General features: G+C 39.8%; 1 protein-coding gene across 1 annotated transcript; it reads right to left on the minus strand.

The window, feature by feature from the left end:
- Positions 1–1,623: 1,623 nt before the first annotated feature.
- On the minus strand, positions 1,624–21,638 carry LOC136054936 (vitellogenin-2). The gene is made up of 35 exons (XM_065746460.1): positions 21,569–21,638; positions 21,435–21,455; positions 21,181–21,332; positions 19,715–19,966; positions 18,973–19,134; positions 18,734–18,882; positions 18,415–18,565; positions 18,140–18,297; positions 17,884–18,049; positions 16,882–17,007; positions 16,439–16,657; positions 15,658–15,875; positions 15,443–15,540; positions 14,766–14,890; positions 14,539–14,640; positions 13,782–13,901; positions 13,503–13,692; positions 12,675–12,768; positions 12,359–12,544; positions 11,742–11,886; positions 11,398–11,620; positions 11,132–11,307; positions 10,287–10,781; positions 9,749–9,799; positions 9,405–9,497; positions 8,770–8,982; positions 8,535–8,677; positions 8,012–8,150; positions 7,338–7,473; positions 6,715–6,901; positions 6,310–6,401; positions 5,098–5,195; positions 4,182–4,341; positions 2,758–2,919; positions 1,624–1,942 (listed from the first exon to the last, which is right to left on the minus strand). Exons 1-35 carry the CDS (start codon positions 21,636–21,638, stop codon positions 1,824–1,826), a joined length of 5,391 nt encoding a protein of 1,796 aa, XP_065602532.1. The 3' UTR covers positions 1,624–1,823.
- Between the last annotated feature and the right edge of the window lie 4,423 nt (positions 21,639–26,061).

Genomic DNA, 26,061 nt, shown 5'->3' on the forward strand with positions numbered 1-26,061 from the left:
ATTTCCAAACACTGCAGACCTGTCAGCGGGAAAAGCTGCCCTCAGTTGTGGTGGAGCCCTTTCCCAGCAAGGCTTGTACTCCCATAGGATTGTTCCCTTCTCATCTCTTGCTCACCACTGGATTCACCCACCCCACCCCAAAGTGCCAGGCAGGGCACACTGCACCCCATGCACCCTGCCATGCTGTGATCAGACAGGATCCTCTCTGGTACTGCCCAACAACCTGTCTGTGGAGACTTCATCTTCGTAGTTTTCTGCGTGGAACTGAATCTTTTAATTTTTGTTGGCCATTTCTCCAGCCTGTCAAGAACCATTGAAACTCTCGTTATGGCCCTTCACGTCCCCATATACTCACACCTCTTCGCTGTTTACATTTCTCCAAAGAACATAATCTGAGTGAAAAATAAAATAAAAGAAGAGAAAAAAGAAAAAAAGTATATATATGTATTGTGAGGTAACGATCAACTCTGCTGTGCCCAGGAGCAGCCATGAACTGCATTTCCCTGGAGCTCCAATCAATGTCCACAGTGCAGGGTGGGATGAGGCCAGGGCCCCCAGCAGCCACACCACAGCTTTGGCTGAGAGGAGCCAGCAGCCTGGCTTCGTGAGAAGCCTCTGGTCTGCTACATGAGGCCTTGGGCAGGCCTGTGCTTCCCTGGGGTTTCTAGCACCCACAAGCCCCAGTGCCTGGGTTGAGAGCCCCTCATGGCTTTTCCACCACTGCCCAGGTGTCTGCCCTTCATGCCAACTTCCCAGCAGATTCCCTTCAGTACTGAGGATGTTACCTTTCCAAACTATAAGTCCCACATACATATAAACACTGAAGTGCCCATGCTGCTGGAGAAAGCAAAATGGCACAACCTGTATAGAACTTTCTCAATCCCTTTGCCCAGCAATCACCTTCCAGTTTCATGTGGTCAGATTTAAGTGCCATTTTGTCTTCATTTTAAAAATCTAATCACTTATTTCTCATCCAATTAATTTACCAAAAATCTACAGGCATGCAGCTTGCCAGCCTAGCCCAGAGCAGATAGAAACACCAACCAGGAGCACACAGTTAGAACCCCATGGCCTCCAGCACCCAGGGCACCTGAGCCCATCCCTCACCATGCCCACAGAGACCTGACGTGGGCAGGCTTCGCACTCCAGGTCTGCTCAGAGGCCCTTGACTCACACCAGCTTCTATGTGCTGCATGTCAGGAACGACACATTTCCTGCCTCCCTCAGAGCAGCCTTGTCCACATGCTCAAGGTTCAGGTTTATTCCCTGAATAAACCTGTTCCCTATGACAGCGTAGGCCCATCACGTTGTCACTGCAGAGCACCTCGTTTTGTTGCTGCTGCAGAGCCAACCAGTTCCTACTGTGGGTGCCCATAATCTCAGCACCAGGGAAGGAAGCACAGGGGAAACAAGCTGGGAGTCTTGTAGGCAGCTTCTGCCACTCCACACAACCCATAACCCAGGTGGGGTCTGGCACAGACTCTTGCCTGCTACACAACTACACAGCAGGCTGTCACAGCCTTGAGTCTACAAAATGTGGGGTGAAGAGAAACAATGCAGACATCCTCTTGCCACAGTCAGTGAAAGAAGGAAGCCTTCATCAATTTTTCCATGCATGTATTTATTACGAAATCAGGTAGTTATAGGCAATTAGAATAGTTTCTACAATAATAAAGTTTAATACTTTAAATTACTTGGGAAAATTCCACACATATTTAAGCATTAAATTTAACATTTCTATTGCTTCTTAAGATGAGTATTCTACACCACCACACAATAAAAAATAAATGTTTCTGTCTTCTCCTGTGCTGCAATGTACAGCTTCATGTACTGCATTCTTCATTCTCACATGAACATGCTGTGTGTGCATCAACAGTATCCTGCATGTCCTCTGACTTCTGGTCGAACTTCATCTGTTTGTCAGTCAGGCTGGTAGCTGAATCTGATGATGAACAAGAAATGGAAAGCAAATAGAGTGCTTTAGAAGCAGTTTTGCAAGGTACGACATTTACCACACACTTGTCATTAATTAAACCAGGCTTGGCCTCTCCTTACTGTCAACTGTATTTATACCTGACTAAGTCAAGGTGAGGTGTTCCAGGAAACCCACTTAATTAATAAGTAATTTCTACTTTGGAAACCAGTACTTCCATGTAGAATTTTATTAATAATACATTTAGAAAAAGATATTGTGGTCTTAAAGAAAAACACACTTTGAAAACACACACAAACATATGATCAATATAATCTATATCTATCTAATCTACAATATACTTACAGAAGGGATATGTTCCCATATCACCACACCCATGGGCAGCACCCTGTTCACACCTGCCCTACTACAGCCTAAATCAGATCAGGGAAACAGGATTATGCCCAAAGGCAGTGATAAGTGAAAATACACATGATGAGGTTCCCTGTTTCACAGTGTTGAACATGATCCTGAATCATCATATGCTGCAATACAGCTGTCATATGTTGACTGTGCTCTTACCCTCTCCTTACCCTGTTAGATCTAAGTATCATGAATTACATAAATCATAAAATTACTACAGAAGAACATCTCTCTTTCACTAAAGAAAGTTTTACATATTCATGAAAACAAGGAAAGTTCTTCAGTGAGTAGAGCAGTAACCCCATCTCTACTCATGGATTTGTCAGATCATTCACATATTTCAAGTGTCATAGTAGAATAAATTGCACAGCCTATCTGGGCCTCTGTGCAGCTCCTTTTCAGGAGGATTTCTGTGGACTTACCAGCTGGGAGGCAGTGGAAACCAACAGTTACTGGAGTTGTCTTGGTAGCAGAGCATCCCTTCATACAGCGCAGCACAGGCTCGGTAGAGTAGCACTTGGAATCGACACCTGCAAGCTGAACTGTCTTCTCAAGCTTCACGAATGAATGATGCAGTTTACAAGCTGTAACAGAATCACTGATGGTAGTTTGTATTTTTATGTGCAAAATCTTCAAATCTCCCCAGACTGACCCATCTGCCAATGATGTGTCACATTTGCAAGCAAAGTGCCTCTAAAAAGACTGAATGTTGATCATAAGCAAAGCAGCAGTGCCTTGCTGACTGACAAGCTTTTCAAATCAGCTAATTAAATATGGAGTTACTGGAAGTTAATTTCAACTGTAACTGGCTTAATTTCTAGATTAACATGTAGGAGCAGTCTGAAATACATTCTAATAAACATGCTGGAAAGTAAACTGGCTCACTGAAGAGCTGCAAAACCACATTCAAAAGCTTTGAGTGTTCATCAAAGGAGAGAAGGGAGGGGTGTTTCCAAACAAATAAAAATAATAACTACAGAATTACACCATTACCACTGTCATTCAGGCTCAGAATTGCTGCAGAGAGAGCAAAGATCACTGCTGCCAGCTGGTAATATTGGTCTCATTTAGGATTCCCAGGACAAGTTACAAGTGTGTGAGAAGCTAAATGAACCACATATAAGCTTTATTCTCAGAATGCCAGTAATTTTCACTGTATCTTGAATAGAAACACAGAGTGTGGTAACCAGCAACAGCGTGAATTTTGTTGTGTGCACGCCCGTATACTGCACATACATCTAAAGTGAGTCTGATTCCAGGTATTCTTTACAAAGACACATAGAAGAACAACAGTTAGTATACAGCTAGACATGTGAAAGTCATCTCTAGGTAATGAGTAAGTCCTTCCCATCAGGTTCACAACAGTAATGTGCTTGTTCTCCTCCCTTCTCCATGGTATCCTGTTGCACCATAACCTCAGCTGAGAGAATGGAGCACACTGTAAGATCATAATCTACTGAAACACTTAAAATATAGCCCTTCTTTTTTCCTTTATTTCAGCAATGTAATTAAGAACTGCTCGTGTGCTCAGATGGCTGACAGGTTGCACTGGTTCAAAATGCAGGTGGTGAGCCACAGTAATTTCTAATCCCCATCTGATTTTTTGGTGGATCAAATGTCAGCTGGAAAATGCAGTTTGCTTACATCAAAACATTCCATGTGAATTTTTCCTTTTTTTTTTTTTAACCTTCTTCTTCATAGTTGTCATTTCAAAACTGTTTTTGTTTCAGCTTGATTTGTTCATTTCAAAATGAACAATTTTTTCCAATATATTTACGGTTATAAAATTTTCTAAAAAGTATATTTTCTAAACAATACTAAATTAAATTAATTAGAACTTTCATACCTCCTTTGCAGGATGTCTCTTCCAAAATCCAAGAATGACCAAAGTTCACAGCATTTTTAGCTAGATACCCATTGGGCATCCGATACTCCTGTTCACATTCTGCATCATATTTTCCACAGATTCCACACATTTTCCCTGCCATCCATAAAGCAACTTGAATCTTCAAGAAAAGGAAAAAAAAGTAAAAAAGAATTCAAATTTACAACAAACAAACATAACAACACTGTGGAGCAGATTTTTTGCTATATAAGTGCCTTCCAGTATCATAATGTATCATTGAATGTCTTGGGTTGGAAGGGCCCCCAAAGATCGTGTAATTCCAATATGACAATGCAGAGACATATAAATGTTTTTCTTCTTTGCTAAAAACTCAAAAGTGTCTCTCAGTCAGATGCCAAACTCCCACGATGTTGCAGTGCCCTCAGTTCTGCTGCAGTCTCTAAAACATGCTGTGTCTGGCTAGCTTATTAAGTTATTATTAGCTTTGACAATCATTCTGAAGTCTTTGTGTGATAGATGTTTTCCTAGTAGGTGATAGATGCAGCATGATAATACTGGTTTCTTACATTTCTGTTCCATATTTTTCTAGTACAGACTTTCAAATGTGGGCAGAAGCTGAAAATACTTTGTTTCTTGCAGATACACTGCTGACTCAAACTGAATGCTCACAGGCCTATTTTGACATACACACTTGCTGCAAGAATAAATTATTATTGGTGAAAGATTCTTGGATGTCCTATGAAGAAACACAGAGAAGGACTCTGCAGTACTGGCTGCAGTATCTTCTTTTAGTTTTTTTTTGAGGGGGGGGCTGAACAAATTTAACTTTGCTACTGTACAGTATTACACTCACACATACAGATTTAAGGATATCTACAAAAATATCTCATCTAGATTTATGAAGAGGAAACTATACCGAGAATGTTTGTCCATCAAAGTACAATTTTTCAATACCATAGGCTGGGGCAACAAGTACAAGCCCTTGGTTTTCACTGTGAATCCACAGAGAAGCACCTAGAAGAAGAAAAAAAACATTTAAGTAATAATGATCATTAAAATAAATAAATAAATATAAACCAGACTCAAACTGTCTCCTTCAACAGAGAAAAAAAAGCAGCTGTCATGTTTTTAAAAATGCTCTTTTACCACTTCTGCTTAGAATTCCTCACTTGTTCTCAACAAGCACAGTGAGTAAAAAAAATACAGAGGAGTATATACATGGATAACAGGTGTTCGTAAAAAGTTGGGAAACAATTTTAATTATCACAGATCTACTTATTGTTCCTGGGGCTATTAGCATATCATATTTATTCCTAGAAAGGCATACAGAGCTGCTGATAATACTTATGCAGTTGTGCAGCTATTCAAAACTCTGACTATACTGCATTGGGGTAAGAAAATACTAAAAACAACATGATTGTCATTGGAGACATTTTTAGCACAATTATCACTCACTAAGTACATAATAATTAGGGCAGAGCACAGCGCTGGCAGATGCTAACCCAATTTCAGCAAGATTTAGCCTGATTCATATACCACAGATATACAGTCAGGAAACATCTGCATTGCGCATTGCCCCTAACTGTGTAGCAGAGAATGAAGCCATGTCCTCCTGTGTCCTTTCACAGAAAAAAAATATCCCTGCTTGGAGAAAAGAAAGCAGCCTAGTTTTCCTGTATACATGCAGTTCTCTGTATTTATTCCTGGCAGACTTCAGAATGCTAACTAGTTGTATACCTATAAAGCTAAATGGGAACATCTTGGATCTAAGGGTGGTGAATGTTATAAAAACTCCAAAATGTTTTACCAAGCAAGGTTTTGTGCTATAGCTGATACACTTCTCCAATTTGGAACACTGGTGAGAGCCACAGCAATATATGAAACATTAGTTATGCCTTGGTTTGTTTGGCCACCTTGAGAGTTTTGCGTTCTAATTGGTCTTTGTAAATGTTCACGTGCAAGCAAGTAAAATACAAATTCTTAAATAACAACCTGACAGCAAAGGGTTTAAATACGTACTGAACACAGACTTGTGGAAGCTCTTTGATACAATTCTTTTGTCTTCTCTCCCTCTCTTTCTCCTAACATGCACGTGAAAATGAAACCAAGGAAATGCTGCAGCACTTACCAGTAGATACAAGGGAAATGTTGGTCGTGGGGCTCTCAGCCCCATCCACCAGCAGTTTCACCTGTCCATTCACAGGATGCATGTCAATTTCACTGTTAAGAAGAAGAACATTCTTACCCTGTTTGTATCATGTTTATACACACATAATGACCAAGTGATTTTCTTGCTTACTAAATATCACTGGTCACAATGTAAGCACATTTCAACTGTTTAAATTACACTGAGGCATTCTTGTCACCTAAAACGCAGGATAAGAACATCTCAGGCATCATGTTCAGTATGCAGAGAAAGTAAATAAGGACAATGCTGAAAACCATTTGAGAAAAGCTTAGATCCAAGCTTCTCTCCCACTCAATGTGGACGATGCAGTCCCTCACATTATGACAACTGGCAGAAGTTACTTACTGACTGCCAATCTTGACATTGATGGCTTTAAGGTTTGTAGCTCCTTCAGCACCCTTCATCATCACCAGGAACTTAAGGTCAGAGCTGCAATCCTGAGCCAAGATGTGATAGCAGCTTGCTGGCATTGAGTAGTTGAACTTGACTTCATTAAAGGTTGTGATCTTGTTGTGTGAAACTGTGCAGCGAGCTGGTTAAATAAAATGCCAGTGAATATTTGCTTTTCTGTTAAGAAAAGCCATTAGATAATATATTTTCTTTTTAGTGCTATATTATTATTATTATTTTATCTATATGATATTTTTGTATAGATTATAGGGGCTTTTTGCCACCTGCCACCCATAACTTCTAAAAAAAAAAAGCATAAAAAACACAGTCCTATGTCTAATAAAATAGTCACCAGAAAGTTTATGATACCACTTCAGAAAACTGCCAATCTTGATTTCCCTGAATTACTTTCTCTACTATATACACAATATTCTCTTCTAGTTGAACCATTCTTACATTATTGGATCCCATTTCCTAACTGACTGGAGACAAATAATCTCAGAAAAAAAATAATCACAAGATCAAAATAATTTCAGAGACTGAGGACATCCTGCTTCTGAGCCAGATCCAACTCTGACCTTTCAAATTCTCAAGCACTGCAGAAGGGGCTTCAGCAAAGACATTCCAGATCGGAGGCTGCAGCTCTGAAGCTGGGATCCTTGGACCCACAGGGAGTGACAGAGGAAGCCTCATGGCTTTTTGATAGAGGGTCATCTGGGAAGGAATTCAGAAGCACTGTAAAAGTATAGTTGTACCAAGTATTCACAACAAACAGCTGAGATAGCCTTTTTTCCTATCTGGAAATCAATTTCAGTCTCTTCTGCCTTGGTTGACAGAATTTATATGAACACGATTCATCTGACTCACTGTCCACAAGCTTTTGCTTCTGCTTACAATTTTCTTTCATGGTATGGGTCATCATTCAGTTAGTATTTATGAGAGAATGTATTGCTTCCTTTTCAAATGTGTTTATGTGAACACTTTGGAAGCTATCACGGATGGAAATGCATGTCTTCGTGAGTACCCGCCATAATCCTTTTGCATGAATGAAACCACTGTATGAATATTCTTGGATGAAATATAAAAAGATCAAAAATACATAAGAGCTGTTTTCATCATTTACATCCAAACTGTTGCTTACTTTACTTAGCTCCTCCTTCTAAGAATTGGCCCCACGTAATTAAACACCACCACCAATCTCACTTTTCTATCAGGAACACATAGGAGAGTGAGGACAATGTTTCGTATTTACATCAGGCAGCTTGACAACAATATCACACGTCCTAGGAGAAGTCAGAGCCACAACCATCCTGGCTTGTCGAGAAGGATTCTTGCCCATTCTCTCAGAGAAACCCAGCATAAATGCAGCCCCAGGAACAAACCTGTAAAACCTTCAAAAAGGAAAGATCTGGTGAAACAGAGAGGCAAAAAGAGGCACTTATCCAAACCAGGCACCCACACATATGTGCAAAAGTGGCATACAGGTTGTTCAGAATCCTTGCCTGTGTCCCCATAACCACTCCTTGCTTTACTGATCAGAGTTCACTGAAAGGAAGAAAATGTTCCCCAGTTTTCAGTATGCCCAGCACAAGGAATTACTGTACACAGGATGGCGATGTCTCCCACTCAGGTTTTGTGTCTGAGGCCAGCACTCAGGAAGCTCATAGAATTAAAAAGTAGCTGGTGCTTTCATCACTAGAACCTCATGGGTGGATACTGATTTTTCACATTTGACCAATATCATACATGAGTGGCACTAAAGGCTAAAACCTCACCATTCAACCACTGATCTGACACTTGAAGGAACCTTGGGCCACTCCAGCTTCACTTGTGCAGCAGGGTGTCCAGCAAACCGTCCAGTTACCAGCTCAGTAGAAACCTTGTAGTCCTGGCAATTCTGGCCCCATTTCAGGAAAGCCTACAGCAGATCAAAAGGTGGTCCATTTTTAAAATGGAACATTATTTTACTGTGATGTATAGAGTTGTATATGATGATATTTTGAGCCTTACCACTGCCTTGTGAGCATTGAGGACCGAAGCATCTGCACAGAGCTTCCATTTGCTTGAATCTGTCAGGTTTGTCACAAATACCTGCATCCGGGGCCTGACGGAGTCAGTATCAGCATATACCACAAGCTGAAGGCCTCCTGTCTTCTTACTGTTACTAATGCCATGGAGAAAAGCAGCTAACACTGGGCTTTTGGTGTCACCTAGAAACTTGGGCTAAGGAGAAGGGGGACAAAGTATGCAAAGAACAACATTACAAAGGAATTGCTATGGAGCATTTCAAATGCAAGATCTAGAAAATAAAACTACAAATACATAGCAGTATATGTAGTGCACATATATCTGTACATACCCGTAAATTGTCATGCATATGCCCCTGTAAGCACAGATGGATCTCATCACTATATCTGAGATAAGCCAAAATTTGTGCCATTTACTGAGATGCACCTTTTCACCATGAAAAGGCTGCACCACGGAAAGCATATAGGGGATCTACAGTGTGTCTCACACTCTAGATTGATATTCAAAACTTGACAATTTGGTGTTTCCCTGTTCCCATTGCCCTAGCTGCCTAATTACTGCAAAGGCACAGCCACTCTGCCAAGCTGTAAAAAGCCCCTAAAAATGATGCAACTAACCCAGGAAGCAGCTCGGGATGTGTCGTGGCTGGATCTGGTAGAGGAGTACGTGCTGCTGGTAACTCGGTCACCTGGGAGGTTTCTTTTTGGGAACTGCAGGAAGGAAATACATCATGCTCATGAAGGTAATTTAAAATCACACTTGAAGAAATTGCACTAGGCAGTGCTGCAGAATATTCTTTGTTATCAAGCTTATTGCTGATATGAGTATCAAAAGAACGGCTACAGCTGATTTGGTGTTATCAGTACTGCAATTTTCGTCAGCAAAGACAATAAGTGGACTTCAAAGTTTTAGTTTAACTCATAACATATTCCAAACAACTAATTAAGAATAGAAAACTCACCTCTTGTCTGTGTGCTGATCTAAAGCGATACTGATAAATCTCATGATGCCCCTTTGAAAATAATAACAAGAAGGAGATGAAAAGCCTTGGAAAAAAAAAGAAATGCTGCAATTGCTCTCAAATCTGAGCTAAGTCAGAAATTTTCTAATTATCATTCATGCATAGTTCTGTATACTTAGTTACAAGCACATAAAATGCAATAGTTGAAATAGTTTATGTAAAGCATTAATGTTCCTACTGCAAAATTAAGATATAAGCACACAATCTGTATAGATGGAAAGCAATAGATTAGTGAAACATGCTTCCCTGCCTATAACAAAAGTTTCAGTAAACTTGTGGAAATTTTTGAGATGCTCTAACAGAGACATCTAAGCCAATGACTGCAGGTGTGTTTGCAGCATAGATGTTAAGATTTTATGTTGCTAAAATTTGCTGTGTCAACTCATAACTTGATACAAAGCCAGCTGCCATCAGGAATATGATTCACAAATATTATCAGCATCATTCAAATTATAGCTTACTGACAAACATGAGTTACCCATATGTTGGAATGCATGCTGCTGCTGCTGCTGCTGCTGCTGCTACTGCTGTCATCTTCCAGATGTCCTGAGTGATGCCCTTGGCTGTGGTGACTCACTGACCTGCTGCTGCTGCTGCTACTGCTGCCATTTAGATTCCCTGACTGATGGCTATGGCGACTCCTTGTCTTGCTGCTGCTCCTACTACTGCTACTTTTGCTGCTGCTGCTCTTGCTGCTGCTACTGCTGCTACTGCTGCTGCTGCTGCTCTTGCTGCTTCTGCTGCTGCTGCTGCTACTGCTTGCTTCTTTGTTTCTGGCTTGCTCATCCTCTTCATCCATAGGCTTTTTACGATTAGGAGAGGAGGCAGATGATGAGGAAGAAGAGGTGGCAGTTGAGGACACAGAAGATGAGCTGGAGGAAGTTTTTGCATCAGGCTCTGTCCCAAGCTCTGCTAGCATAGTGTTTCCTTTCTTAGATGGTCGATTTTTTGGGTGCCGTGTTTTGTTTGCAACCTGCAAAACAATTCAAAGGAAATTACAAGAGAGCAGATACATATGTTTTTGTATTTACAGCGTGAAATATCTGTGTGTGTCAGACAAGTTGCTCACCACAACCTTCGCTGCCTCACCATGGAAGCAGCAGAACTCACTCATCCCTGCCAAAATCTGCTCCAGCAAGGAGGACCATCTCCAGCTAGATGAACCCCTTGGGTTAGTCCCTATAGATGTGACACGGGCTGACACCACTGGCACCTTTCAAACCAGCTCTATCCTGGCTTTCCCATGCCAGTTTTCCACACTGGCCTTCAAATCCTTGGCTTTATTTACTGGAAAATACCCTCCCCTCACAGGAAGTCTCTTACCTTGAACACATTTTCAATGCCTAGAATCTTCTTCAGTTTAGCTTGAATGTCCTCATATGGAGATGATTCATTTTCTTCCTCAGATTCTGAGTTTACCTCATTAATTATTTTTGAAGCTGCTCTAGATCCGGCCTGAATCTCCAGCTGAATTTTGTCAATATCAGCATCTGTATGAACTGCACACAAATTGCATAGATTAAAAAGTGATACCACTTCAATTAGCACTAACAAATCTAGTAAGAAAAGGCTTTTGCTCAGTATTGTACCTGGCATCAAAACTACTTTAGCTTCATGTTCTCCAATTAATCTGTGCAAATAAGTATTCTTTATGAAACTGGCATCTCTTGACCTTCTGGAAAAGCAGAGCTGGCAACCAAGATGATGCATTTTGAGGCAAATATCTCGTTTATGTGTTCTTTTTCCTGTGCTATGGTGAAAATCTTCTTGAGAATTATCAAACTGTTTCCTTGTCATGCTGTCAGGCCCTTGCTGTAGTGAAGATGAACATGTGAATGCCACTGGGAGTGTATTATAGGCAAGAGTAAAACTGCAGGCATAGGTATCACATAAGGGGTAAGAGCTACTGTGCAAGCCAAAAGGAATGGTTTACCATTGTGAAACGTTCCCTGGAAGCTCTCTCTGACGTTTGGAAAGGTTCTTCCATAACATTTAATGGAGCATCTCCTGGCAAAATTGAGGTCCTCTTTTCAACACCTAGTTCACCTATGTTTCTTGATACAGCAAAAGACTTATGTCTGTGAAAATATACATAGAAAATAGTAAACATTCTAAACCCATGTATTTGTATTAAACAAATTATTGTCCTGTCTCTGTGTTATGACAGAAGTATATTCTTTGAACATGGGAACTGAATACGCAACTGTTAGTATAAATATTGTTAAAGACGATTAAGAGGTCGGGAGAAACATTAGAGGAAAATTTCAAAGTATTGATAAATGTAAATAAAGCTCAAAAATATGAGAGACATTTATTTGGATTTTTTTTTAATAAGAATCAATAAAATAATAAATAAATTTAAATAAAAACTAAGGTCATAAATAATTGAGGTATCTTCTGACTTTCAACTCCTTTATTTCTCTTCTTTGCCCTCTATCCTAAAGCTTACCTATCATGCTGCTTGTCCACAAACCTCCAAAAAATGTCAATGAATTATGAAGTTCATAAGGTTTCCTCTACAGAAAGTATCCTGAAGTAATGTCACTGTACCTTCCAACCACGATCTCAGTTTCCTCACGGCATGGATTTGTTTCAATCTTAATATTTTTCAATTTCATATCTATTTTTGCATCGAACTTCATTGGTATTTTTGTCTGGACCTCGCCTTGAATTTCAACAACGTGTTGAAAGTATTCTGTGTTGACACCCATCGTTGCAACTGTATGCACATATAAACTGAAACAGAGTGATGTAGTTGTATGTAAGAAAGGTGTTTGTTCTTACAATGAGGTTCTCTTTCATAAAAAACAAACAAACAAACAAGCAAACTTCCATCAATAACTAAGGCATTAGAAACCTGCCATACCTGGGGTTTAAGTCAGACCGAATCTGCATGGTAGATTCAAGCAACTGAGAAAGTCTAAAATCTCCAGTTAAAGGTGGAGTCATCTTTCCATCAACTGCAAAACACAAAACAGCATTTTAAATGGTAAAATTAAAGGTCTTGACTGTAAGCAAGACAGTTTTCAGGAAGAGGCAATATTTTCTCTGAATACAAAGAAAATGGCTGAAAAACAGGATACGACTTGGGAGATAAAAGGTCTCTTCTTCAAGTCTGAAAAATAAAGAAATATACAGAAAACTTGTTCTGTGTTCGGGTGTGTGTCAGCCCCCAGCCGTTTCAGTGATGCTGCTGGACTTTGAACTAGGAACTCAGAACAGGGCATAAAACTCTTGGCGCAGCCTCCAATGTGCCAAGTAGAGGAAAAGCCTTTCGGTGCTTGTTCCGCTTAGCTCTGGCAGCCAAGGATGCAGTTGGCGTACATGACCACAAGGGCACGCTGCCGATTCACCATCAGCTTGTCCACCGGGCCTCCCAGGCCCTTCTCTGCAAAGCTGCTGCTGTGTGGGTGATGCCCATTCTACAGACTCACGGGTCTTACACTGTCCTTTAGCCACGTTTCAGCACGCTCCTTGTCCCCTGGAGCGGCAGCCTAATCCCCCAGCACAACCACAACTCACTGTTCTCATGTGTGTGTCCAGCTTTTTTAACACCTTCACTACCTCTCCTCCTGTGTTTTAACACGCTCCAAAACTCAGGTCTTCTTATTTGTTTTCCTTCATCTTTCCCCAGCCTCTCTTAGCCTGCCCCTCCCACCGGCTAGCACAGCAGACCTCACACTTCCCAACCCACCGCTGACTGCAGCTCGTGCCAGGGCAGTGGTGTAGGACCCATACTCCAGCGGCAGGCCAAGGCAGCTGGGAACCATGTATCGCAGCTCTCCCATCCACACCGGTTGTGTCCACTGTCCTGTGATGCCACTGCGGATCAGGCTGGCGATTCTCCTCACTGCTGTGTTTCTATCAGCAGGTTCCAATATAGTCTGCCAGAGGACAGAAATCCAAGCGGTGAGGAAATGAGAGGACAATGGTGTCAAGTCTTGCAAAGAGAAGTGGGGGAGGGGGCTGGTACCTTCATGGCCTGTTGCAGGACTTCCTTGTTGATGCTGATGAAGGCCATCTCTTGGCCAAGTATTTTCACGTAACCTGATATCAAGGGAGTTTCAGTCGGCAGCTCTTTCCATCCCAGCAGCTAGGAAACGAGTAAAGTTCCTTAATGCAACACTTTACTAATAGCAATTTAGCAAGGCAATGCCAGCTATTACTGACCAACTTGCAATCTTCCTTTGCCCCTCGTATTTCCTTGGTGTTCTGTTTAGCAGCAACATTACTATTTTTAGACATACTCTTTATCACTGTGATGTTCCCTATCCACTGTTCTCTATTCCATTGAAATAACTTTTACTCTAATACAGAGGTTCTGGGCCATCTGTGCTGTTAAACCCACTATGAAAGCACCTCACCAATTCATCATTTCTCTTAAAGATAAGGCGAACTTCTTATAAACTATGCTGGGAAAATGGTGGGAGGAGAAAATCCACCAGGCATGAGAGACATGTTTGTATTGCGACATCTACTTTCCCCTCATCTCACTGCTCTTTCTCCAGTCATATCTGAGGTGGGAAGGAAAGTGAGACCTGCAAAAGCTATCACAGACGTTACAAGAGGAATGTATTCTGCAGTCTCACTGCAGATCCCTCTTCTGTACAGATACTCAAACTTACTGCTGGTGGGTAAACACACCCTCTGAGACAAGCTTAACTTTCACAGTCAGCCCCACTACATATCGTTTCATGTAACCCATTCATTATATTGCTGAAAATACCTACAGCTTTTCCAAGCTCCTTTATCTTCTTGTATGTGGGATATTCAGCAAACGGGATGTTTCTCTTCATTATGACATCTGTGAGGCCTTCCACTCGGATCCCAACCTACAAAAACAGCATGAATAGTCAGGAATAGTCTGAAACATACTTTCAGAGTGGAAACTTAGGAGTCAAATTTTAATGTGTAAATTGTTCAGTTAGCTTTATTACTGATTTAAGTAAATATTTACCTCTACCAGATCAGCCACTGAACCCGCAGAATTTGCCATCAATTTGGAAATTATTGCAGATGGGAACATTGTTTCTGGGCTGTTCATAACAAAGATTTCTCCAACAGCACCAGCTCTATAGTTATCTGGGGTGGAAGTAAACAAAAGACCATTTTTCTATGCATTCTACTCATCACTCAAGACTGTATTTCTGCAGCTTTTTCAGTTACTGACTCTAAGGTACATCATAACTTCAGTTTTAATTGTTCTGACTCAAGTTAACAAATAGTTATTCCTGTACTTTTAAATATGTAACTGCCACACTTAATTTCTTATCCAGATGCAGAATCTCTTACAGGATGACAGGAGGCTGGAGCAGCAGGGAAAGGAAACCAGAAAACAATGGAACAAGAGAAACCATTGAACTGACCTGAAGTATGCTTAGCAAAAGGAGAAAGCTTCTACCACAGTTGTGAGAAGAAATAAAATAGTTTTTTTCAGTAAGAAATAAAGTAAATGTTTCAGAAACCAATGTTAGCAAGTGTCTTACAGAACCTCTTTTCGTAGCAAGTAGAAGTTCTAAGGGGAAAAACTTTCCCAGACATAACCCACACAGTGACTGACAATGTTGCAGTCCTCCAAATGACTCGGTAACCCTTAAGAAGCGATTTCTAAAGTTGCTGAAATGCTCTACTCACCAAAGTAACTGTCGGCTCTAATGACGTTGCTGTATCGACCGCTCAGCCTGCCCAGTTTGGGGGCCAAAAGCTTAAGGGCGATGTTGCAAGCTGAAGATCTAAACAAAGAAAGGTAATATATCCAGGAATAAGCTATGCTCCATCAGAATAAAATACTGAATTCAGTTTGTCAGCAAATGCAGAAAATAGCACACTTTATTCTTGCCTTTACTTACATGTTGTACATAAATGGCAATCTGCTCTTTGACAAAGATTTCATGTGGGAATATACAAAACTGGCCACTTGCAAATTGCTCTCCTTCATTGCTATGTTAGCTACTGTTGTTATCATAGCAAGGGCAGGCCTTGTCTCAAAGATAACAGCACAAGCCATCATTCGCACCTCGGGGGGAAGTGACTGGTCTGCAAGGATCTGGATGAGATAGCCCTGCACCTGCAGAGGGGAAACACATTGTTGGGAATTACCAAAGACTGTCTGAGTGGAGTCTGTCTCATAAAACACCTTCACCTTTAGGTATATGCACCATCTGAAAGGCTTGCCTACACTTGCCACGCAAGTAAGCCCAGTTGTCAACAGGAGGTCATCAACTTTGGGAAAAGGACTAAAAGAAGCAGTCCTACGGCAGTATTTTGCCTGAGAAGTCAACAAAAGGTCTCTCTCTCCCTCCTCACAACTCTTGAGAAAGATTATATTATGTGTCCGACTTCTAAGTGGCTAATTTTCTACCATATATAGCAAACATCAGACTTAATTAGTTATATCACTTGTCTTCAGTAACACTGCCGATATTCTTCTGGAAGCTTCCTACTGAATAATATTTTTTATATATTAGCAGAAAACATTATCTGAAATATAAGCTTGTATTCTGTTGTTCTTAAAAATAAGCAAACTTAATGAAATCACAGATTTGATATTATTGAATTAATTACCCTCAGAGTATATGTTTTCCTTCTTAAATTCCTTAAGTAAAGAAATTCCTGACAGATGCTACTTACTGTTTTGGGGTCCTTCCAAGCTATCTTTCTCAAGGCCATAATGGCATCTATCTGAATGTGGATTGGGATATCAGAAGCACTGGATGAAGATACTGGAAGGAACTTCAGGACACGCTTTAAGCTGGCTGGTTCTCCCATGTTACCAATGCACTTCAGAGCTAATTTCATTTTGTCTTCACGGCCTCTGCTGATTGCTTCATCTACCAGGTCATGGATGGGCTATGGACAAAAAAGCACAGTTAAACCTTTTCCACCTAATGTATACATATGTTGCCCACAGTGCTCCCCATACCCACTAAAAAGCCTATCACATTAAAGTAAACGTTTCTAATAAAAGTGCCCAGTGATGGTTGTGGAAAAAACAAACAAAAGATGTGAAAGCTGTGCTTTCAGTGATGAAATGATTGTCTACTTTAGTAAAGTGACTTCTAGGAACAACCTACCTGAAGAGCTTCTTTAGGACATGCTGAGGTCTGAGAACAGTATCTGTTGACAACAGAACTATATCCCAAGCAGGCCACTTGCTGAAGCATGGGATTTTTCTGAATTCGAGAGCTGGTCATTAAATCCTGTGGGGAGGAAAAAAAATAAAAAGGAAAATAAATTCCTAAAATTAAAACTGGCATTAAATACAATGCTTGGCATAGCTTTCAGAGAAAGAAAAACATCACAGCTTATCTAGGAGGAATAATTTCAGAATGATTAGTGTTCAAATCCAAACAAATTAAATCAGCTTGTAGACATTTCATTAGCAAGCTTCACTTAGGACCTTAATTCCACACTGGAGTCAACACAAATAAGCCATTTGATATTCCTCAACTGAGCATCACACAAAGTGAAGATTATCAGTGAACATCAATCAATAAATAGAACATCTTTAGAACAGCGTGTGTCTCAATTACATTAATGAAGCACTGTCAGTTAATATGTTTTTCTTCCTATTTAAGAAGAGGAATACTGACTAGAGTTGAGGAATAATCCTGTTCAGTATAAACAGTTACACTATTCTACTCACACTACTACATGCAAACTATTTGATGTCTGCACTAACATTTTAACTTACAGCACTTTCCAATTTATAGGAATATTTTGCAATTAAAAGAGCTATTCAAATGACACAATGCACAAATCACCATTTGTGTTTCAGAAGGAAGCAGTAACATAGACTAAGTTTCGCTTATAGAAGGGATGACATCAGTCCAGCATACTAAAATGGTACTTATTCTCAGAAGCTGCTATGATACAAGCCTCTCCTATCGCTATAGCAAAATGAAGATGTGTTATCTTCTCATATATGCTATGCCTAAAGAAATTCATGGATCAGCATGTATGCAAAATTGGTATACGTGATGGCAAAACCCACACCAGAAAACTTTATAATCAAAGTTTGCCAACAATTAACATTCCTTTTATCAAATTGGAAAGATTCATATGGATTTACTCACTGCTGCTATTGGAAGAGTATGTTCATCAGCTTTCATTAAATGGAGAGTCAAAGAAACAGTTAGAAGGGTCTGAATGTAGTTGAGGTCATCATTACGAATTCTGGTCTTAAGGAATTTTAGTGCTTCTGCAGTCCCACTTGCAGAAACTGCACTCAGTAGCCATCGCCTGCAAGCACATTAGAAAAAGAAGTCCTTAATTTTATCTCTCAGGTCTTCAGAAATGAAGAATCTCTTAGCAGGCTGCACAATTAAATACCTGTAACGAGGTTTATCTGAAACTTGTCTCCAGACAGACTCAAGAATGTCAGAGCTTGCAATCCGACAGAGCTGGACAAGCTCTAAGAATCTGTATGGAACATCATCATGGAAATCTTGTTGGTTATTCAGGACTATGTGCTGCAGTGTTTCCACTATCTGTACAACGTAAGAGAAAGAAGGGACAGGTAATTAAATCTCTTGGTATTTATGATCATATTTCTGGTGATTGTTAAGTTTTTGATTGAGTGATTCAAAGTCCTAAAAATTCTATACCCGTTGCTCAGGATTTTTCGTCTTGATCAGCTGAAGTGGCATCTGTGGCAGTACGGCTGGGAAGTGGTAGAGAAGGCTGCCATAGCTCTGCATGGGGACATCGGGGGCACTGCCCCGCTCACTTCTCACCTCGAGCAAAGTGAGCTGCTGTCTGTCAAGGGACAGAAAGGAATAAAAAAACATCATAAAGTATGTGTACTTACAGTTTTACCCAACTGCTGCTGGGCTTAATTCTCTTGTCATTTCAACTGGGAGTGAAAGGGACCACCAGAGCTTACAGTTATTTTTATTTTGAGAAGCAGCCCTGCACACCACCTACCTTGCTTCCATGACAGCCACCCCAGTGGGCTCGCTGAATGGGGAGATCTGATAGACCTGCTGCGACGCAACCTCTGTGATCAGTGTGCCACTGTCTGACTGCTTCAGCTTGTAGGAGAAAGCGGCGGTCCCTTTGGTAAGCCTTTCTTTCTAGAGAAGCACAGAGAGACCACAGAGTGAACGGGGCAGATGTCTCAATGCTACTCATCTTTTCCATCTGTCTTTCCAAGTCTCACGTACCATCGTGTCCACAGGGCAGGGATAGATGTAAGCCATTCCAACACTCTTCTGCACCTTTTCCTGGCAATTATTCTGGTCCACGGTTTTGGTAACAGAGACTCGACTGTTCTTCCTGTCCTCCTGGATGACATACCTTGTGTGGCAAATACCTCCAATTCCAGCCTGAAAGGATGAGGAGAGAGAGTGAGACTTCTGAATTGCATCAGGATTTCCCTGCAGGAGAATCTCTGAAATATCAGTAGGAGGGTAAGGAGACACCGAACTATGCTTTGGCTAACGACAAATTGGATAGGGATTGACTGAACTATGTTTTGAAAGCTGTTACCATTGCTCCCAATTAATTCTATTGAACTAAAAAAGAGACACATTAACACATGAAACAGACACTTTTTAAATTCAGTCAAGGAGCTGAGAAAAAGTAATCAATTAATAACAACAACAAACAACTAAAATTGATCAAGTTGCTGTACCAGGGAAGCTATATAGCAAACCTATTCATAACTAATAGTTCCTTTTTGATAAAGGCATTGCATTTTAAACAAAGCAACTTCACACGTCTTTAATGAATTCCAGCAAAAGTAATTCCTTCAACACATTTGCACGTATTTCCTACGTGAATGAAAATCAACAGCTTTCATGATGTATGCTTGAAAGGAGATTCAGATAAAGAGAAACATGAATGAAGAGGACCTAACCAGATTGCATCCTTTCAGTAAAGTTGTTGGAAACGGGAGACACAAACCTCTTGCAACTCATAGACGTTCTGTGATTTTTTAATGGTTATCTGCAACATGTTCAGTACTCCTCTCACTATGTTAACGCACAGATCTGGGCAGTCTTCTGGGGCATAAATGCTTCCAATCCGTCCACTGCTGTATTCAAATTTGAAGGGCCTTGTAAAACACGATGAGACCGCTTGGGTGATTTTGGAAGATCGAGTGAACGGATCCCTGGGCCAGACCCCATTGTATTCCTCCACTTGTGGAGAGTGGACCTGAGAAGAAGTTAAAAAAATACTGACGTGAAGAAAATTACTTTGTATTAAATGCATAAACAGATTGGAAGAAATTAACCTAATCTATCTACTCTTTCCTTCCAAATTTAGGCTTAGATATCCGTGCAGCAGTTCTTTGATTCTTTCACCTACTGCTTATGTTGTAAAATTGGCTCAGTAGTACTCTTTTGTGGTAGAGATGCACATCCTTGTTAATTCCTGGGAAGATTGCAAACAGTTTACTCACATTAATTACACAGGGGAAAAAGATCATTCAGAAAGTTTAAAAAAAAATTCAAATAAATAAAATGAAATTCCCTCCATTTTTTTCAGCCTTAGGCTACAATAGCCATGCCAGGATCTGCTTAGGACTAAATTCAACGTTAAAATCTTAGAATATTTCATTTTAATTCTTCCTCTCTCAAAATGTTTATCACTTTGACTAAGAAAGTTGCCAAATTTGATCCGTAGTTGTGAATTGATTAAATCAACACTCACTTGCTTGTTTCTTTATACACACAGAAACACACTGGAAATCAGAAGCAAATTTACTGACATTGTTGAGGTTACTACAAGTTGAGGTGTGTCTCTCAGAGCACATCCTGGTGCACTCAATGCAACAATTTCAGGATGAGGGCAATATTGAGAAGTTCAGTCCCTACCTCATAGTTTTGACATAGTCATTAATGAAAGTTTTATAGCTCTTCTAAAACCCTTGATAGATGTCCTTTTTGATGCCTTTCACTTTTTTTCCCAAGTGCATAAACACTATCTATGCTTATTAATTATCTGCCTGACCTTACATCTGTGTATCTGGACTTTACATAGCCAAGTTCTTTCTCCTCACAGAACTTGGAAACGTTTGTTGAGAACTGAATAAAATCTTAACATCTAAACAGGCTTGAGTGCCTTAAGTTAGAAATAAATGTTTTGTAACAGAATCCTTGGTATTGACACCTCTACTTTGGATATAAAGTCTTGAGAAGCCTCTGCTATGAACAATTTTCACAACAAGCACATGTAAGGAATTGGATGCTAAATCACTCCTCAATTTTAAAACTTCGTTTTGAAAATCATTCTCTGAAATCTACAGTGCTAAGTTTCTTGTCCTGTTCTCTATAGCCTTCTTAGAACACGTAACCTAAACACAAGGAAATGAACATGACTAGAATTCAGTATTGACTGGCATGTTTGGAACAAGACATGGTCAGTACCTTGAGGAGGTAAGTATTCTCTGATAGCCCACTGATCTCTAGCTTGCAGCTCAAGCGCACGCCAGCTTTGCCCAAACCTCTTTCTTGAAGCCCATTCAACATAAAACCTTCATATTTGTACAGGTAACTCCTTCTGATACTGAATCCCGGGTCTGTGGGGAATAACAGCCGTTTACACAAAAGCTATAAGCATATTTTAATGAATAGCAATCATAACAAAGGCATCAAAAGAAGCTTATAGGTAATTTACTTACCAATGTCAAACTTCTGGCTACCTACAAAAAGAGATGGAAAAACCACGAGTTATACCCAGTCTAAACCTAATTGTTGTCAGTGAACTCAAGGAAATTCCAGGAAATAAGAATGAAGAAGTGATGTGTAAGCTTACCTACAAGGGTGAGCACCAGTGCTAGTATGATCCCCCTCATAGTGAAGGTGAATGGGGCTCTGCCAGGCATGGTGAGACTTTTATGGAAGAATGCTCAGGAACACGTGGCTGTTTTCTGCTGAATTCTCAAGTTTTTTATCAGTTTATGTAAACACTCTTCCTTCTGTAATCATAACTCCTCTTCATGTGGAATAAAGAAAATCAAGTAATACCTTGGCATTTCTGATAAAAAACCCTTTGTCTGATTGAGCAGAAGTTTCAGCGTATCACAGTAAAACACTTCTACTATGGCATTTACAATAAATTTACAATAGAAGTGTTACTTGCTTTCCTAAATCGTGTCACAGCTGTTTGTTGCCACAGATGAGATTGGTTTTGCCCAGGTTATGTTGACCTGGCACCTGACCCAAACTGTTATCTAGCTGATAGCACCCCAATTAGCAGTCAGTGTCATCTACAGCAACTGTGTTCTCTCTCTTCCCTCATCTTTGGCTTACAGCCATTCCAGGCCAAAAACTAATCTAGATAAACCTCAGCTATTCATGTATTCCTACGTGTACCAAAGCACAGGATTTAAAATCCTGCTGAGAAACAATATATGGAATGTAAGTATTTATTGAAATCACAGGATCAATGTGTCCTTTCAGCTCCGGTCACACTGACCAGGAATATTTTTTTAAATGAACAAAGGTTTCATAAGCATTCTGTAAATATTTTATCTTCCAAAGTAAATGGCAACTAAATGTGAACAATTAAAACCTCCAGAGGCTCTCAGCAGCAATGCAAGAGGGATAGAAGTGCAGGTCAGCTAGAACTTTTGCATTTCCTACAGAACCAAATACAAAATGAAGCGAAGTACCCAAATTGATGCAGGCTTGCAGCCAACTTCATCACTAACAGTGATACCTATTGATATCACAAGAACACATTCACAAAATCATCTGTTCTAGAAATGTCACAAGCATGGAAACAACTTGTCAGGTACCTTCAGAAATCAGAGATGAACAAAGAGTGAACTAAGAGAATGAATGGGCTCTTGAAAACAAAAAAAAGTTTTCCAAAGCAAGCTGGGTGGCAATTGCATCAACAACAACAAACATACACAGTCTTCAAAAATGGAGAACATTTTTGGAGGTGCAACTTCAGCAATGCAATAAATTGTGGCCTTCAAATCACACAGAAACCTTAAGTTATACTCTAATTCAAAAATCAATGACAAACTGGTTGTTCGGTCACTTTATTTCTGTTCTGATGATACCACAAGAGAGTGTTTTGTAGCAGTGTTTTAATGACCATAATGCAGTACGTTTTCTATTTCAGAGCAGTTGCCAGCAGCTGCTTTCTGGACTGTCGGTCCCACAGGTCTCTATTTTTTTTCAACTGGATTTAATCTGGGCTTCAAAGCACTTGGAGTTCTGTTACCTCTGTTTTAGGAACTGTCGCAGGATTCACATCAGAAGCCTACAACATTGCTGTTGCAGGGATTTGCCTCAAGTGGCTTCTTTTACGTGATTGTCAATTTATGTTCAAGCAGACAAGCATAATTTGTGCCTCAGGTGATAAACTTTTCACAACAATGCATGGCCAGCCCGTCCCTATATATGTAACTATTTTATTTTTTATGATCAACAGATAAGTTTGTTATAAAGAAATGGTCATGCACTGTATTTAGTTGTAAGAAGCCTTGCACAATTACAAAAATAAACCTGAAAGCTAATGAAAATTAGAACGAATGAATATGAGTACAGTGCCAATGTGAAAAGTAAAACATAACAAAAAGCATCAATCCATAGTGTATGCTAAACTCAACTGCAGCTTTGATGGGAACAGTGAACACAAGAGATCAGACATACTGCAACAGGTATAATAAATGAACTATCAAACAGTGTGAATACTTTTTTCAAGGATCAGTTTTTGGATCCACTATATCTTCCTTTCATTCTTCGTCATCTACTTCTCTCCCAGATTTGAGTGATGGGAGTGCTTGCTTCTTTACCAGCACATCTCCACCCATAAAAGCTTCATGATGACTCCAAATTAAAGGAAAAAGTAAAAACGAAATACACACAAGTAGTAGAATTCAACACACAGCATTCTCCTGGTCTGGGAAATATTTATTTTCCATTCAAAAAATAACCTGTTTAAATTGGTATTATTTGAAGATTTGTTAAGTAGTTACAGGCCCAGCTGAAGTTTACGTACAGTAATCTCTGAGAAGAGCAAGAGTTTTTTTTCCCCACGCACTTAGGAATGTATTTGTCCTGCAGCATCTATGCAGAGCAAATCTGCAGCAGTTGCTGGAAAAGCAGTACTTCAAACATGGAAGGAGGCTGTTTTGTAGGGAAAAAATGCTCATAAATAAAGCTTTAGTTTATTATTTTTTTTGCTATGCAGTCTTTTTTGCAAAAGCTATTTTGTATCATTCTCAAAGAAAGAAAAAGCTTAACAACCAGAAACTAAACCTGGAGAACAAACTCTACTACTTAATTAGACTTAACATTTATGGTAGAAGTGTGTCCCCAGTACATAGACTGAAAAAGAAACCTAGGTAGCAGCACACAAAGCACGTTCTACTTAAAGATTTTGTGAAATAAAACAGCAGAGTGTAAGAGAACCATTCATCTTTCCAATATCACACACAGGTACTGTACATGTTGTTTTTGCTACCACTTCTTGCTCTCCCTTAAGTAGGCCACTTCCTACATTATCTCAGATGGAAACCACTGTGTAGAGACACACCTGCATGGCATTCAAGCAGTCCCCCTTCTATTCCTCAACAGCCTCTGATTAAATAAGAACCCAAAGTTCTAATGCTTCACACCATGGTGGAAACAACGTCACCATACGACCAGGCGACCTGCAACATTCACACCATGGTTAGCAGCAGCTGCACAGTTAGAAGCTTCCTGGTCACTGCACAGAGTAACCCAGAAACTCTAGGCAATGCTCCCCTTCTTTACAGAGAAGCACCTGACCCTGTACCCAGGCTTCCAGAACAGGCCCATGAGGCCAGCTCAGGACTCAACCACATATGTATATCTAGCACAGTTGATTTGTCCATGCAGGCATTCCATTAAATTTCCACTTCTATGATATGGGTCACAGGGAGTTTAAACAGCAGTTAGTACAACATATTTATTTCCCTAATCATTCAATAGGCACAACAGATTAAATAAATTAATACATTACTTTGCTCTTCAGAGGCACTATTATCCTAAAAGTGATCATTAAGAAAAATTGCTTAGTAATATAGTCCAACTGAAGTATCCAGCAAGAACACATACAAATATCCACCGAAAACAAATACTTCAGAACAGCAGCAACCCCTAGTGGCACCCTGATAATTGCTTCAGCTATGGATTTACAGATCCTGAATAAACTAGACTCAAAATAAAATCTTGTTCTGTCCCATATTGTGGGGAAGGCATAAGCTCAGCAGAACCTACGAGTAATGATCCCTTAGTAATTGAGAGGGAACTGGATAAACATTTTAAAATAGTCTTTTTAAACAGAAATACAGTGTATTTGTATTTTCTCTGTATTGTCTTCCCTACCCGAATACTTTCAGTACTTCATCTTCAGTGAAGTATTCTAGGTTTCAGAGTTAATTTCCTCCCACTGACCTCAAGAAGTGCATAAGTTTCTTAGGCACCTTCCAAAGGCTTAATCCGACTAAGGCCATCATATGTCAACAAATGCATACGCAACCAAAACAGAGGAGATGGATGCATAATGAGCAAGGAAAAGTACATGAATTGACTCAGATGAAGGAGTCAAACAACTGTGAAACATCTGTACATGACTATTTGAAACCTCTGTACATGACCATTTTCAGAAAGTTATAAACAATGTAGATTTCACTAAGGCTATACCAAAAATTCTGGAGCCCGCTGAGATGAAAAATAAGCAAAACAAAAGTAGCATCAAACAGATAGCGAGCCTTGGCCCTACAAACAATAATAATAACAGTAATAAAAAAAATTAGTGTTCACAAATCACAGAACCAAAGTTTCTTAAAACAGACTTACACATTTATTTTTTACATCTGAAATAATTTTATTCCTGTCTGAACCACTGAATGTCCTAATGCATCTGTAAATAGAGTACCGCTATAAAACAATTTAAAATACCAGGTAAAACAATACTATGGATGTATGTGTTTCATTTAATGGTTTCTCAGCATAATCATTTTGTCTATTTACAAATATATAAAGATTTTGCGCTTTAGGTCATCTGAAATATCAAAGAGGTATTTCCAAATCACGCAAATTAATAAATATAGAACTTGTTTTGTTAAAAATCTACAGTATACTGTACATTCAAGTTGAGGCAAAAGAAGTTTTAATGCCAGTTAAACTTGAGAGATGAGTGTTTCCAATAATTAAACCATTGCTAAAAGTGCTATCTCTGTCTGTGATGAAAAGAAACATTAGGATCCAATATCCAATATCACTACAGCCAAAGTTCCAGACCGTTGCTTCATTCACAGAATC

This window comes from Cyrtonyx montezumae, unplaced genomic scaffold, assembly GCF_038088225.1.
Source record: "Cyrtonyx montezumae isolate F1298 unplaced genomic scaffold, pur_monq_1.0 scaffold_1, whole genome shotgun sequence".
Lineage (NCBI taxonomy): Eukaryota > Metazoa > Chordata > Aves > Galliformes > Odontophoridae > Cyrtonyx > Cyrtonyx montezumae.